Below are 16,649 nucleotides of genomic sequence, written 5' to 3'. Positions count from 1 at the left end.
TATTTGCAATTCTCAAACTATTGTAGGCACTCCTCCAGCTTATTTAAATATTGACAATTGCAGAGGAAATCATAGTAGTATATCCCTTGATTACCACTTATCTCCCAGTTTAAGGGCTCATTAATTTCAGGGGTACACATTTAAAATACAATGGCAAACGAGTTCGATGCAAAGCTCAAACAGCCAGGCTTAGCAAGGCCCTTTTGCATAACTAGCTTTAACGTAACACTAGTATGACCATGAGGCAGGCATTCCACAATAAATAGGTGCAATTTTATCAAGAAACAACTAAGCACACCTGCACATCAGTGTGTCTAAATCTATACTCTTAAAAAGGGGGCATCACATGTAACAGCCATCAAATCTCATCATGAACGCATACCATCGTCCTACCATCTGAATCTCAACTACGTGAATCAAATATCAATAACAAAAGCCCAAATCAGCCATTCATCATTATTTCTTGCAAAATTTCTATCTGGAACAGCTCAATAGCATCAGGGAACATACTAGTAATTCAGTATTAAGTAAATAGATAAGGATAAGAAACTGAAAGACATGTTCAAGCTACTTTTGCTCACTAGTGTCAAATTTCAACAAGATAGTTCTTCATATGCAAGAAAAATCTAACGGAAGTAGACAGGCCAGTTGAAATAGTACGAGTCTCGAGCCTCCTTGTCCATATATTGGTTCCACTGCAACACCAAAAGGTTCAATTAAAACACAATAAGAAAATCCTAGTGCCTTTATGCCTAGTGGTTCATTTGAAACTTCATATTTAAAGACTACAGAAATATCATACCTTGAATTCATATGGCTGCTTCTTTGCCATTGCTTTCTTCCAGTGATATTGCTCAAACAACATAGCTTTGTCATGCCAACTGCATATTTAAGTGTGTGAACACATGATACCACTAGTAAACTTAAATGATGTGGAGTCAGAAAAAGAAGAAAAATAAAATGAAGAAAAAGTGGAAGAAAGAAGCAAAGTGTGAAGGCAAAACACAGGATATTTTCAATAACTTAAATAACAACCCCACCCCCAACAAAGAAAAAAACAATGAAGTACACATGTCAGGGTCAAAGCAGTAAACCAAATCAAGTGGCCTCGAAACCACAAAATCTTGGTAGTTCCTATGTAATTGAATTCCAAGTATGAGTCAGAATAACTGAAAAAAATCAGAATTGCTGCAGCTTAAAGATGTGATTTGATCCACATGCCAGGACGACCTGAACTTCACCCGATAGCAGAACACACACACACACACACACACAAAAAAAAAAAAAAAAACTCACACAAAATACAAGTCAACAATAAATAGCTAAAGCTGATAAGATAGCACATCAAGAGTGGTCTGAGTTGCAGTCCAAGCAACAAACTGAGCCGCAGCCTGGCCTGCAGCTCAAGGCACAAAAGCAACAGACTGAGCCGCAGCCTGAGCTGCAGCATATGCCACAACAGTTGCATAAGCTATCTCAGTCAATGTCACAAGTGCAGCCTCATCATTTAGCATTAACACCTTGTGCATCACAGTCGTGTGTGTTTAGAAAAACAAGTTGTTACAATTGTGTGAGCTGTGGTGGTTAGGCAGTTAGAATAAAAGTTAGTTAGAGTTTGTTATCTGTAACTAGTTTTGTGTATAAACATCTGTATACATTTTAGATCAATCAATCAAGAAAATAGATTCACAGTTTTCCTTTAAAAGTGCCTATAAATCATAGGAGAGGTTGGTTTCCACAAATTCAATGACCTGTTGAGTAAGAGCCATTCATCCACAATGGCAGAGCAGAAGCAAGATCAAGAAGAGGTGAAGCCTCGTCCTTCTTTGTGGGCATAAATGTCTGTCTCTGAAGAATAACAAATTCACAAAACACACAAACATGCCAATGTCTACATGCTAAGCATTCCCTTTTCCATTTACATTAAGAAAACACCCATTTTGTGTCCACAGGGTTTTGTACCTTAAAATGACAGATAAAATTATAATTCACAAATAAACACATATTTTCCCTACCTAGATTCAAGGAGTTGTTGCCCATCACACTCTGTCGGTGTAGAAGCGCAACATGTATGTGTCCATATCCATTTATCATAAGTAATGAAATCAACAATAGAACAGATTCATATTTCAACTGCATGGTGACCAAATGGACTAGTAGGAATATAGGTTAAAGAAAACAAATAAACATGAAACATAAATGTGGCTTAGTTGCTTGAATTATAAGTTCATAGAAATTTGAACATATAGGGAAATATGTAAGGGTTGAAGGTGAAAGCATACACAGCAAACATATGAAATGATCTTCCAAAATTTTTCAAATGCAAGAGCAAGCCTCCTCAGTAGATTGAGCTTCTATGACCTAATGCAGTCCCGGGGTTTCACAAGCCGTGGAGAACCTTACATGAGATACTTAGCACTAACAATCAATTAACAAGAACATATATCCCAACAATAAGTAAACAAAAGCACAATCCGGCAGATGCAACACCACAGATTTGAGATAATTTCAATCATTCATCAAGAGCAGTAAAACATGACAACGTACCCAACTACAGACTGCAAGTCTGGTATGGAGGTTTAGAACTTGACAAAACGAGGCTTGAAAATTAAAACATTGAAATTTTTTGGATATCATGAAAAAAGTATAAAGGATTCAAATCCTAAAATTTAAGCATTTATAGCTTACAATTCAAACTTTGCACAAACGATTCAAATCATATGCCAGAAAGAAACCATTTTGAAGAATCCTGTGCAACATGGAAAATTTCATTGAGAGGAATCAACAAAGAAAAGAAAAACGGGTCAACATCTTAATGTATATTTGAGAGATTGTCCTTGGGCTGAGGAGTGTCCACATGATGATCTTATTTAAAACTAATAGTTGACAAAGTTTTAGTATTTAAACCAAATACCACATGTACTTTCTATTAAAACCAAGCGTTAAAAAAAAAAATTTAAAAAGACAGCCTAAACTTCAATCAACTTTTTCACTTCATATTCCATCGTCTCTAACTGTGCTTGGGAAAATAGAAATATGTAAAGTCTAAAAAACATAAACGAACAATGATGAAAGAACTAATCAAACAATTTAGTGCTTTACAAAAATAAATGCACCATGTGGATACAAAATTCAATGAGTTACAATGGATAATACATTTACTCATAGAAGGTGAACTTTTTCTTCCTTTTTTTTTCAATAAATAAAAGGTTGAGATGTTAATATCATTTCACAACAGAATTTTCTAATAGTAAGCATTGAGAATGCAAGGCAACATTCATCATTTAGAATGAAGCCTCCAAAAAGTCAGAGCAGTACAACAACAGATGGTATTTGATCATTTTGCAGTTTCGCAAAATGTCACTGAATCATTTTTATTGGGTTTGGCTCATTTTCAATTCCAATTCTTTTTAGATTAATCATCCACAGATGAATTGTTGAGAACCCCACATGCATTCACCATTGATTGATCTTTAAAGCATCGTACATGTGGGAGATAGAAAATAATATATTAGCTTATTGGGACTAAACCAAACAAGGCCTACAAGGGGTTTAACCCAAACAAATATCAAACCCCCCCATCTATATAAAGAGGGAGGCACCTCAGAGAAGGAGGCAGGTAATCTCTCTTCCCCACACAGCACACAAACACTCTTGATTTTTATACATTCATTCTTCCAATAAAAGGGCTAACTTTAGCATCGGAGTGTCTCCGGCCAGCAACCCCAGTTGGGTGGCACCGATCATGCTCATCTTTGCAGACACAGGGAGACAAAGTTCATCTCTTCGTTGGATCTCTACAACATCCATGTGAGAGGATATTTCATGGTCTCACAATTGGCGCCATCTGTGGGAACGACTGAACGAGATCAACGAAGAACGCAACAAACATATTACTATAATTAAATGTATTGGTTGAATTGAGGTTAGTGCACTTTCTTCAAAATTAAACTCAATTCCAAGTAATACTGCCCAGGGCTGGGTCTCATTTTCATTTTGATTCCACTTGATTCGCAATATGCATATCTACGTACATATAATATTATATATCTGTGATGCCAGTTGTGGTGGGTTGTTTTTTGAATATCAATTTTTGCCTGCTAAAACCAACAAGAGCAAAAACAAAGCGGAGCATTTTCACTCTCCCTCTAAAACTGGGTTTCATACTTTTGTTTATGGGAGTTTCATTTCGGTATTATACAAAAGGTGGCTCTTCCAAATCCCGCCTGGAATTGTTTCTTTATTTAGGAATTGTTTCTTTATTTAAAGCTTTATATATATTTTTATGTTGCTTCGGCAATCATTTCGGCTGTTAGCCTGATCAGCAAATTCCCAATGCCATGCCGAACGTCACCCCGGTTCTTCGCGTCATCAACACGACAAAAAGAGGTTGCCAATCGCAGGTTTTGGCACATCAAAATCCAAGACGAGTGGCTGGCAAGCGTCTATATTGTTTCCAGGGCAATAATCATCACCACCTACCTTCCCGTGGGGCACCCCGATGGATACACTCAATTCGGCAGCCATACATATATAGCTATATTGTTTATATCAAGCTGTGCACTTCTTTAACAATTTTGCATGAAAGGCTCCCTTGGAAACAATGCTCAATTTATGATTCCATACATCTCGACAACGAAAAGCTTGCTCAGCAACATACAATGTGATATAAGCTTGCATGGTTTCACGGCACTCGACCAACTGGAAAAATATATACAATTCCACCACCGAAAATTATCACTTAAGCATGGCCGACTCGCCCCAACTTCAGCTCGGCAACGCTGTAGACATCCTTATGGTGACGCGATTGTCCGCGTGAAACGGCTTGAGAACAACATATGGCTAATTCAAGAGTCACCAATTGGCCCTTGCTCCTCTAAGAAAGGTTCTCGACAAGTAACAAGACGATCAGCAATTGATTTTTAATGCATGCCAACTACAGGCCGAGCTCGAAGCCATTATGCACCGAAAACATCCCATTGTAGCGAATTGATCGGCAACCATTCACTCGCCAATTTCCAATCCGATCAAGAGTTATTACATCGGCACTTCTCGGCCACTATTTTGAGCAGTTTGGGAACCCGTCTTACGTCGCGTCGCCATTGGCCTTGTTAAAATCGATGTATTATTGATTGATGTATTGATTGATATATCTTGATATGTTATATTACAAATCAGAGTGGCTCATTATATAGGAGAGGGTTTGGGTAGTAGGTGAGGAGTAGGTGAGGGTAAATTGGTGGTGGGTGTAGTAGGTGTGGTAGTAGGTGGTGGTAGGTGTAGGTAAATTCTAACAGCCCCCCGCAAACTCAAGGAGGATAGGAACTAACCAACTTGAGTTTGGAGAGAGGAACAAAACAAGAAAATACATAAAAATAAAAGAGGATAGGTGACACTGTATGGTCGTGTCAGACCATTGGTGAAGACACCGGATGGTGGTGTCATAACGTTGTAGAGGACACTGTATGGCGGTGTCAGACCGATGTAGAAGACAGTTTATGGGGTCATGTCGGACCGTTGTAGCAGACAATGTTGTGACAGTTGTTGTGACAGTTTACGGAGTCTTGCTGGACCCTTGTAGAAACTAACCGGAATCAATGTCGGGACAGTTTACAGAGTCTTGTCGGACCCATAAAGGAGCTAACCGGAATCAATGTCGGGACAGTTTACAGAGTCTTGTCGGACCCATAAAGAAGCTAACCGGAATTAATGTCGGGACAGTTTACAGAGTCTTGTCGGACCCCTAAAGGAGCTAACCGGAATCAATGTCGGGACAGTTTACAGAGTCTTGTCGGACCCTTAAAAAGTCGCACCCTCAAAAGGTGTGCCCAATCTTTCAAAAAGGCGTGCCATCAAAAGGCGTGCCCAATCCATAAAAAAGCGTGCCATCAAAAGGCGTGCCCAAGTCATCAAAAGGTGTGCCGGACATGATGGCGAGGCACGTGGGCGCCTTGGCTTGCGTGCCCGTTTGTCGGCTGGTGGCAAGAGGCGCGCGATGCGCGTGGCTGCCTCGGCTATAAGACGGAGGCTGAGGCTGAGGCAGAGAAAAGCTGCGAAAAACCTCTGAAAAAAACTTCGTTGCGCTGAGAGAGAGAGTCTGAAAAACTCTTCGTTGTGCTGAGAGAGAGAGTCGGTAACACTCAGTTGCCCAAAAAATGGCCTCGTCCTCGTCTTCCCGTGGACTGCTCACCCTCTTTCCCGACCTCAACGAGTCAACAAGAGAGAGAACTGGTGCGGTGGCACTGGAACCTCAACCAAGTGCCCCGGAGTTTGCTCCGTTGAACTTTCCGATGCGGTCTGTGGAGCAAAAAATGGCAGGGCAAACAGATATTGAAGCCAATCAATATACACTGAAGTCATGTGTGGAAACTATGACTGCGGTTACAAATTTGTCGAACCGGCTGCAGAGTAGGACAAATGAGGTGCAGCATTTGAACGCCCAACTGGCTCTGCTCCAACGCATGTATAAGGATGCGCGAGCAGAGATAAGCGTGCTAAGGGCAGAAAACAAGGAGCTAAAGCGGAAGGCCACCGTGATGTTCCGATTTGGAGGGCCGCCATATGCTGCAGTGGAGGAGTATGGAGGAGTGAACTTGCTTGGTGGTCGAGGAAGCACGGAGGCAACACCGTCAAGGACCGCCCAGGACGGAGGCAAGAAGAAAAGACCGGCGGAATAGGCGAAGAAATGAGGCCGGTGGGTGGCCGTCTACAGAAAAACAAATCTTTTGGTGTGGTTTTTTTTTTTTTTTTTTTGATGTAAAAGTGTGATCGGGGTTGAGCCCCTGATATGAATAAAAGGATGGGCTGTTGTGCAAATTTGGAAAGTGTGTTGTGTTTTGTTTTTTTTTTTTTTTTTTTTGGTTTTTTTTTTTTTTTTTTGGAAAGAATAATAATAATAAAAATGTATTAATGGGGAAGTGGCAATTCCCGTCGGTTTTTGTTTTTTTTTTTTGTTTTTTTTTTTTTTTTTTTTTTTGGTATCCAGAAGTGGCAGATGTACAGAGGAAGTAGCGAATGGCTGTTATAATAAAAAATAAAGGTTGGTTTTAAAGGAAGGGAAATAATAGAAAAGTGTATATAAAATTGGGGGAAGTGGGTTGAATAAAAAAAAGGAATGTAGGTTTGAAAGTGGAAAGAGGAGAGAGACGAAAGGCATTAGGGAGTGGGATCACGTGGGTGGTGTAAAATAGAGGAAAAGAAAAAATAAAAAAAGCAAAAGAAGAAAAGTAAAATGGGTTGGTGAGTTGGGGGAATAAAAACAATATATAGATATATAAAAAGAAAAGAAGAAGAAAGGTGGGTGGTGGAAACAATTATGGTGAGGTCGGCAGGTTGGTTTTTTTTTTTTTTTTTTTTTTTTTTTTTTTTTTTTTTTTTTTGAATGACGAAAAATAAAATAAAATAAAGAAAAGGAAAGGAAAGTGGGGTGTGGATGAGTGGGGAGAAGAGGGTGGCGTGAGGGAATATAATTTAATATGAAATATAATATAATATGAATTTACAAGGCATGAGTTTAGCAGCCTCACCAAGTTCAAAGTATCTTTACAGACAGCACACTGAGAAGAATCCGAAGAGAGCGATTCATCAGTAATCTGAATGTCGAGAAGAGCCTCAACTGCAGACTTAGAAGCAGGGGGGTCCCGTACCGATTAGGATCGTTCTCGGCAAGCTGCGGGATGAGTTGCTCGAGTCCAGGGCCAAGGAAGTAATCGCCGAGATTGGACGGAAAACCATCCTTTGCTGGAGGTGAACGACCCTGTTTCGGCCCTGTACCGGATTGGGTTTTCCGGCGATGTACCAGAGTTTCCGAGATGGTTGTCCGAGCCGGCAAAAGGTTTTCCGAGAGGTTGTAGTACAGTCAACTATGGATTCAGTTGCCTGAGGAACGAACTACATTGGAAATGGGAAAGGTATGTGTAGAAAATTATAGCGGACTAGGTTGAGGTCCGGCGGGCGGCTAAGGTGAGGTTGCCACCCGCCGGTGAAGCGCGAATACTAGGTTCTAAACCCGCTCTGATACCATGTTAAAATCGATGTATTATTGATTGATGTATTGATTGATATATCTTGATATGTTATATTACAAATCAGAGTGGCTCATTATATAGGAGAGGGTTTGGGTAGTAGGTGAGGAGTAGGTGAGGGTAAATTGGTGGTAGGTGTAGTAGGTGTGGTAGTAGGTGGTGGTAGGTGTAGGTAAATTCTAACAGGCCTATCAACTCATGTTCCTCTGCCATCGCAATTCGGCGATGCCACTCCAATTAACTCATTCGGCGATAGCAAATAGCCAACTAACCACGTTGCCAAAATAAAGTCGTAGACCAAATGATATAAGGAAATATTTTCGGCACAATCAAAGATGAATTGCTGATCCAGCTTTCGGCAACCCAAATGTACTAGCCCAGCTCGGCACAGCTAACACACGCCTATTTGGCAACCACCGACAAACCAACTTATATCCAGGCCCAACGAACAATTTGGCAACTTATTGATTATTCGGCAATTTTTATTCTCTACATATTATCACTCAATTTTTCTTCTCTGCATATTATCACTCGACAACATTTATTCGGCCTATTATCAACTTCGACAACTTATTCGGCTTGTTCGGCAACTTGCTCGGCATATTAGCAACTCTGCAAATCATTACCGTTGCAATTCGGCATATCATTCAACATATTATCAACTCGGCATCGGCATAGAACTAGCATCTCGACTTGCTGAAATCCACATCTAACAATATCAGAGGATTCACGTCGACTCAAGGAATCCAAAGCCACTAACCAGATGAGCAAAAAATTGACCGACACTTGCCGATAATTGCGCAACAGCCCATAATTTCAACAAACTGCAATTTTCAACGTTCTCAAAAACCAATTTCGACCATACCAGTGTGAAGTACTCTTTGAGACAAGTCCAATGCAAAAAATGGCATCGAAATCAGACTTGAAACAAAGCTATACAGGCCGATCAAAGTTTGCCTTGAAATTCCACTATTTCGCCAAAGAAGACGAACCTGGAACTGACCAAAAAAAAAAAATATTCGGTGGATTGCGGCTAAGTTACATCTCGTAATAGCCGAACAATTAAGCTTAAATATATAATGTGCAAATTACAAGCACAAGTTCACACTTGGCACAATGGTTCAGTGTTCTTTATTTCCTTACAAAGCAAGGGTTCAAGTCTTGTTGACCCCATACTATCCTTATTTTTTATTTTTGCCAAGCCATGAGGGAAATTATCCAGTGATTCGCGGAGCAAAAGTCTCAATTAATCTGAGTCGTTAGATCCATTTTGGCTACAATTACGCCTTCAGGAGTCTGCTCCCAGCGATCCAATAGTCCTTTCCAGCTATTTGACGCATTCCAAGTCCATCCGTACGATCAGAATTTGCAAATTCAGCTCAAAAAAATATATATATATATATATAATAAAATAAAAATATTGCAGATTTTATTCACAAATTGAGCGCAATGGCTCACTTCACATATCACCAAGCACCCTACTTTGTCTCGGCTTCATTTCAATATCGACATGGCACCGAACGGGGGCACGGAATCCGTTTCAAATTATTATCGGCCTACTCGGCGATTTTGGCCCAAATCAATTTTATTCCTTCCGAATAACAAATCTTATTCAAAAGTAATGGGGCAAACATACGTTGGACAACAAACTCAACTTCAATAAATTGGCAACCATTGCCAATCAAGTTCTTGGCAAATCCAACTCCAAAGGGATGCCGATACACCGCAAAGCTAAGAAAAGTCGCCGACCAAAAGATCAGCACAGTCACCGACCCAAGTGTAGCTGACCAACTTTTCGGCAAAATCACATTATATATGAAATGGACACCGATGTTTTGACACTAGTTACTCGATAGTGCATCAACTTTACTCGGCAAAATTATTCGGCAACATTATTAATTCAACATTATGCATGATCATTATTTGGCTGTGCATCAACTTTATTCGGCTAAACAACATTATTTGTCAACTTTATGCATTGTCAAACTTTATGCAGCAACATTGGCCACAGTATTCAGCAACTTTATTCGCCTAACAACAGGCAAAACAATTGCCCACTGGGACATCTTAGTCATTTTTTTGATCTCCATTTGGGCCATATCAGCCGATCAAGATCTCGACACCTTTGCATACTCGACCAACTTGGTACAAGCAATACAAAGACAATTTTTTGAGTTCCAAACTCCCGCTCCTTTTCACACAGCTCCAAGCAAGCGACAGTTTTGGGGCAATACACTCATACTACACACTGGGCAGTTCTTCGCATATTTTTGCACGCCGTCATTGTTATAGTTTTTATAGCTTTCCACTTTTTTGTGGCTATTATTTCGTACAGGCAATCCTTGACACGGATTACAATGTCTGCATTTGATCGCCGCCCAACACCAACAAACGACTCCATATTTTGGAGCTCCATATATTTCTAGCTCAGCACGAAAGTCCATTTTTGGAAGCAACCTTTGCACTCGGCAATATACTACACCCTCGCCCAGGGGTCATTATACTGTGGCTTACACCCTCGCCCGGGGGTCATAATATTGTGGCTTACACCCTCGCCCAGGGGTCATAATACCGTGGCCTACACCCTCGCCCAAAGGACATAATACCGTGGCCTACACCCTCGCCCAAGGGACATAATACCGTGGCCTACACCCTCGCTCGGGGGTTATAATATTGTGGCTTACACCCTCGCCCGGGAGTTATAATACCACGGCCTGTGGCCCTTGCCCGGAGGTAACAATACCTTGGCCCATCGTTACAGAGATATCGGATGTAGACCCAAGGGGTCCTTATGTTAGACCTATATGGTCCCATCGTGCCGCGCATTATTGGATGTGCCACATATATTTGTGCATACATTCATACATACATACATTCATCCAATCATTCATTCATTCATTTATGTTATTCATTCATCAACTGTATTCATGTTATTTATTTATCAATTGTATTCTTTGTCAAGAGACCTAACATTTATTTGAACAGAGTAACTCAACAAGAAAAACTCTCATTCCTTCTACCACAGACAATGAAAGTTTTGGGGCAATTGTGGGAGCCAGAAAATAATAAATTAACTTATTGGGACTAAACCAAACAAGGCCTACAAGGGGTCTAACCCAAACAAATATCAGACCCCTCCATCTATATAAAGAGGGAGGCACCTCAGAGAAGGAGGCAAGTAATCTCTCTCCCCCACACAGCACACAAACACTCTTGATTTCTATACATTCATTCTTCCAATAAAAGAGCTAACTTTAGCATCAGAGTGTCTCCGACCAGCAACCTCGGTTGGGTGGCGCCAATCATGCTCATCTTTGCAGACACAGGGACAAAATTCATCTCTTCATTGGATCTCTACAACATCCATGTGAGAGGATATTTCATGGTCTCACAGTACAATTTGGAATTTAAAAAAAAAAAAGAATCTCCCTCCCCATTTCTCACTTTTTGAAGGCCCAGTTTATAATGATTAATTTGCACAAAAAATGTCTATAATAGATGCAATATGACAAATTAATTTCCATAAAAATCCAAACAAGCCTGGAAGAACTTCAACAAATTATTATTTTAATCATGCCTTTGTAATCAAGTCAATTAAGAATTCACATATTATGATTTACAACAAGAAAGTTTAATTGGTCTACCATTTATAGATAGTCGGCGGTCACAACTACAATGTACAAATATTCAAACAAAATTTATTCGGGTTTTTTCTAACCTTATTTAAAGAATCAATGGTAACTAACACTCCATTTCGATCATAGGGAGAGAAAAGAAAAGAAAAGAAATGATTGTGTTTTCCCACTATCATGTTTGGATGACGTTTGGATGAGCAAGACGGCAAAAGATGTGAGAATGGGACATGAGTGAGATTTCTTTTTTCTTCATTTGTATTTTAAGGGGAATCTTGGTATTATAAATATTTTACAACCAAACCAATCAATTTGTTTCTCACCAAATCTCACAACTTTTGGTGACAAATGAAATAAGCCTAGTAAGGGAGCTCTCTTCCTCACCATTTCTCATCCATTCTCACCATTTCTCACTCAACTTATAAACCAAACATGAGAAAAGAGTTATCTTTCTCATTATTTTTTATAATTTCACACTAAATCACCCCATCCAAACAGAGTGCAATAATCAACACTACTAATTCATAACCCGCACACACACACACACACACACAAAAAAAAAAAAAAAAAAAAAAAAAAAGATTGTGCTACAAACTCAGCCGAAACACTGAAATTTGTTGCGAAAACATAAACCCTAACTACAAATTCCTTTTCAAAATGACCCATATCGGGAAAATACACAAATCTGTTAAGAGAAACATAAAACCTAAACAGAATTCATCAAAAAGAAAGAATTGACTCATAATAGTAAAGAACACAAACCAAGGGGGAGAGAGGGTACTTGAATTGGTTAGAGAGCTGCCACATGTAAGGATTGACCCAAGTGAGGGCAGAGAAAGCGAAAGATCCAATCCAGATGTTCACGAAACGATCTGGGTCGGCGTGTGGAACTCCCGGGTCTCCTCTGTACGCATTCCCAAAGTATTTCTCCATCTCTCTCTCTCTCTCCCCCTCTCTCTCTCTCTGCTATGAAGTGTGCCGCCTCAGGTTTTCTTGCAACAGCCTCCTTATCTGTCGGAAAATTATCTATCTATCTATCTATATTCTTAAAAGTCAACTTTTGAATTGTTTGGTAAAAATAGCGAGATAATATAATTTAAAACATCAATTATTTAGATCACTAAAAAATACATTATTAATAGCACTAATGTATTGAGAATGATAAAAAAAAAAAGAAACAAGACATAGAAAGTGGGCGGGACCCACTGCCACATCATTAGTACTCATTCTAGTACTTCATTTTTAATGCTCCCAAACATTTTTCAATTTAAAAAGATAACCTTTTAAAATTAGAGCTCTGATTAAATTTTTGTGTGGTTGAAAGTTTAAAAAAATTAAAAAATAACGCCAAAACATTCTATCAAATGGGTTTCACATACATATTAAAATTATTTAAACTCACAAATTAAACGTCGAAAACATTTTTGAAAAAGATAAATAAGTGGATTTTTATGATCACTCCAAACACAATTTTCATGAATTTTATTCCCTCTTTTTTGCTAGGTAACTTCTAATTTATCCATCCGAAAGTAAACAATTCATTTGGGTGATTTTGGATGTCCTAACTAAGCATATTTTTTTATTTTTTATAAAAAAAAATATGTAGAAAAAAAAAAGTGATTAGAAAAGTAGAGAGGAGATATTGATTGATGTGATCCAAATAAGTATATGCATGTAAAAAAGTATATTTTTTTAGTTCTTCCCAAACAAGCACTTGGTTTACATGAACTTGATTTTCTAATAATAATTACAAAATAAACACAAAATTTGAGCTATTTTTTTTTTTGATCAGCAAAGAAAAATTTCATTAATCAACATGAAATTAAAGGTACAGGAAGATGAAATGAACTGAGAGAGATTTGGACAATACAAAGTACCCCTACTACTGCTACTCGCAACCATACAACCAACCCCTTAGCCTCACAATTTTTTTTTTTTTAAACAAAAAACGTTAAGAAGGACTTAACAAAAAAGAAAATACATGATTTCCCACAAAATCAACCCACCAAAACACCCAAACTGCTAAAAAAACCTATTCTAACACCCAAGTTGGTAACCCAAAAATTTTAAACACCAACTGCACTTCCAATGCACCTGCACTCCCACGCCTATGCTGCCCATGCTTGTGCCAAGACCAACTGCCCACGCCTATGTTGCACTCCCACGCCTACACTGCAATGTTGATGCCTTCCCAAGGCCAACCACTCACCTGAACACCTAATCTGCTACACTCCCAAGGCTACACAACACCTATGCTGCTACACTCCCGAGGCCACACCACTGGAAAGCTCCATAGCCAACAGCTCCAAGGGCCAACACCGGTATCAAACATCGGCCAACCACCCAAGAAAACTCCAACGCCTATGCTACTGCATCTTCCCTGCTGAACTTGACATTTTAGCTCCAACAACCCTGCTGCAACTTCCCTTCTGCGACTTCCCTGCTGTAACACCAAAATGCTTCTTCACACCCACGCCTATGCCGTAGACATAACAAACACCCACTGCAACTCCAAAAGCAACACCGCTAACGCACACCCACTGTAAATCCACACACCGACCAACCGCTGGGACTCCTCTGAACATTTGGAATAAGATCACCCCTCAAACTCTCACACGAAAAGGGGCGCACGAATGAAAACCGGACAGATCTAGACCTACTACGACACCCTTGTTTCCGCCCAAACAAAGCATCAAAACTTGACCACCAATCTGAACCAGAGTTCACCCCTCAAGCTCCTACTTCACCAAAGAGCATACGAATGAAGAACCTGAACGACCAGAAAATAGAAAAAAAACCAACCGCAGCAACTCAAAGCAAACCGAGGTGGGTAAAATGGGGGAATCAAGTTTATTGGAGGAGAAAAACTAACGAACGACCGCCGGAAAGAGCTAGGCCAGCCGACCGCCATAGCCAAAGGCGGCGGCCGGCCGGCCCAAAAGGAGGCCTAGAGAGGAGGTTTTTAGAGAGAGAGAGAGAGGTTTTTAGAGAGAGGCGACCAATGGTTTAATATGAAGGGTTTCAAATCACAAAATTTGAGCTATGGCCATTAATATAATAAAAAACACTTTCACCACTTAAGATTATTTTGAGAAGTTGATTAAAAATTGACTTTTTAGCTTTTTATAAAAAAATTTAAAAAATATGTAAAAAAATAGAAAGACAATGTGACTTAAAATATGTTAAGGTCAAACTTTTAACAAGTTTCAAATTAGGCCTTAAACAATATATAAGATATAATTTTAATTCAAAATTTATATTGATATTTTAAGTACACTCATCGGGTGGACTCACACCCTAATATTGATAATACCCTGTTTGGGAAAGGAATTTTTGGAGCATCTCTAATCTATATGTCAAATTTTATACGACACATCACCAATCAAATTTAACCCCAAGACTTCAATTTTATTTCACATTCCAAAATTTGATATAGTTTGGAAATGCTCTTAGGCTTCCTTTCTCTACCAGATAAAGTTTGATGAAATTATTAGTACATGTACACCAAATTGAATGGAGAAATTATTAATATAGCAAGTTGAAAATGTAAGATAAAATTATATTTATTTGTGTAGTAGTATGACAATATTAGCCCTTTTTGATAGAGCTTTTTTTTAAGTTAAAATCTGATAATCAAAAAGTAGAAACTAAAAACATTCATTTTTCAATTTCTAAATGATCAGTTTATTTAAGTTATTTCAACCTAATAAGTTATAAGTAGAAGTTGTATCAAGCAGTATGACATAAATTCTTAAATTAAAATAAGTTATAATCACCTTTTACAATCTATATTAAGGAATCCCATTAGTTAATTGGATTAAATATATAAAATTACGTAAAAATTCTTGTTACATATTACGTAGATGGTGATTTTATTATTTTTATAAAGTGAAAGGCAAAATAATTATTTCACCTCTAATTTTATGAGATTGGATTTAAATATCACTTTTCTATGGGATTTCTAGTTTCCTCTCTAGAAGGTATTTCTAATCTCATGGTAAAGTTGTGTAAAATATCGTCCAAACCATTAAAACTGCCCAATCCGTACCGATTCACCTATTAACTGCAAGTTAGTTTGATTCGCGATTTGAAAATTTCAATCTGCTTTCAAAACTAAATCGTTCCGTTATAGTTAATATATATTTCTTTGGAGATTTTTTTTAAAGTCCCTGATATTAAGATTTTATAGTATAAAGGACACTTAATATTTTCATAATGTCTAAGATCCCTCAACATCAATCTAGAGAAAATTCGATCCAGACATCTAGAGAAAATTTAGACATCCAGAGAAAATTAAGATATCCAGAGAAAATTCACACAATCCAGGAAACTCTTCATCATCATGCATTTCATATGTTCTCTTACAAATATCTTTTCATGTAGGGTTGCCATCAAAATTCTGTTTGCTAATCCCAGTGCTCCTTGCAAGTCAAGTCCAACAAGATGAGGTGGTTGACAGACAAGAAAGAGAAGAAGTCATTGGGCGAGCTTGAACAAGAATTTCTTCAAGCACTACAAGTAATAAAACAGATTATTTTTAGTTTGTTTTGTTTTTTTAAATACACAAATTTATTATGTTCTAGAATTCTACTCAGACTACGGTTCTACAATGATTAAAATATTTCTGATTGTCCTACTGATTGTAGAATCAAAAGTATTATGCATCATTCTAGATTTTGGAAAACAAAGAGTAAAGATCCAGAAAAAATTCACAAGTCCAGAGAAAATTCACAGTCTGGAGAAAATTCACACATCCAGAGAAAATTTACACAGTCCAGAGAAAAATCACACAGTCCAGAGAAAATTCAATCTAATTTCTTCACATACTCGACATGATTTGAACATAATTGATATTACTTTCATGTCTGTTCACCTTTCAATTAAAAAATCTGCAATATAAATTTGAGATCTTGGATGTCTCATTTTTTGTAGATAATATGACATTCATCAAAGTAAATAAAGAAGCAGAAAGCTATTGGCATGAGAAAGCTTT

At 38.3% G+C, this 16,649-nt stretch overlaps 1 protein-coding gene across 3 annotated transcripts; it reads right to left on the bottom strand.

Annotated features, from left to right (window-relative positions):
* Nucleotides 1-427: 427 nt before the first annotated feature.
* On the bottom strand, nucleotides 428-12,727 carry LOC114288786 (actin T1-like protein). 3 transcript variants are annotated; one of them, XM_082891634.1, is made up of 4 exons: nucleotides 12,419-12,688; nucleotides 1,752-1,848; nucleotides 803-881; nucleotides 428-695 (listed from the first exon to the last, which is right to left on the bottom strand). In XM_082891634.1, the coding sequence occupies exons 1-4, from the start codon at nucleotides 12,587-12,589 to the stop codon at nucleotides 587-589; spliced, it is 456 nt and encodes a 151-aa protein (XP_082747760.1). In that variant the 5' UTR covers nucleotides 12,590-12,688; the 3' UTR covers nucleotides 428-586. The 3 variants fall into 3 exon arrangements, with proteins under 3 accessions (XP_082747760.1, XP_082747761.1, XP_028088176.1); XM_082891635.1 differs by having other exon boundaries at nucleotides 12,438-12,663; XM_028232375.2 differs by lacking the exon at nucleotides 1,752-1,848 and having other exon boundaries at nucleotides 12,438-12,727.
* Between the last annotated feature and the right edge of the window lie 3,922 nt (nucleotides 12,728-16,649).

The sequence above is a fragment of the Camellia sinensis genome, chromosome 10 (assembly GCF_055761805.1).
Source record: "Camellia sinensis isolate YWXY chromosome 10, ASM5576180v1, whole genome shotgun sequence".
Classification (NCBI taxonomy): Eukaryota; Viridiplantae; Streptophyta; class Magnoliopsida; order Ericales; family Theaceae; genus Camellia; species Camellia sinensis.
The sequence above is the reverse complement of the archived record's forward strand: the minus strand, read 5'-3'. Positions and strand labels throughout refer to the sequence as shown.

What these genes read in the sequence shown, in the direction of transcription:
- LOC114288786 (XM_082891634.1), bottom strand. Translation starts at nt 12,589, where the DNA reads ATGGAGAAATACTTTGGGAATGCGTACAGAGGAGACCCGGGAGTTCCA. An exon ending in AGTACCCTCTCTCCCCCTTG is followed by an intron (nt 1,849 to 12,418) that starts GTTTGTGTTCTT and finishes GTTATTCTTCAG; the next exon opens with AGACAGACATTTATGCCCAC. An exon ending in GAATGGCTCTTACTCAACAG is followed by an intron (nt 882 to 1,751) that starts GTCATTGAATTT and finishes TTAAATATGCAG; the next exon opens with TTGGCATGACAAAGCTATGT.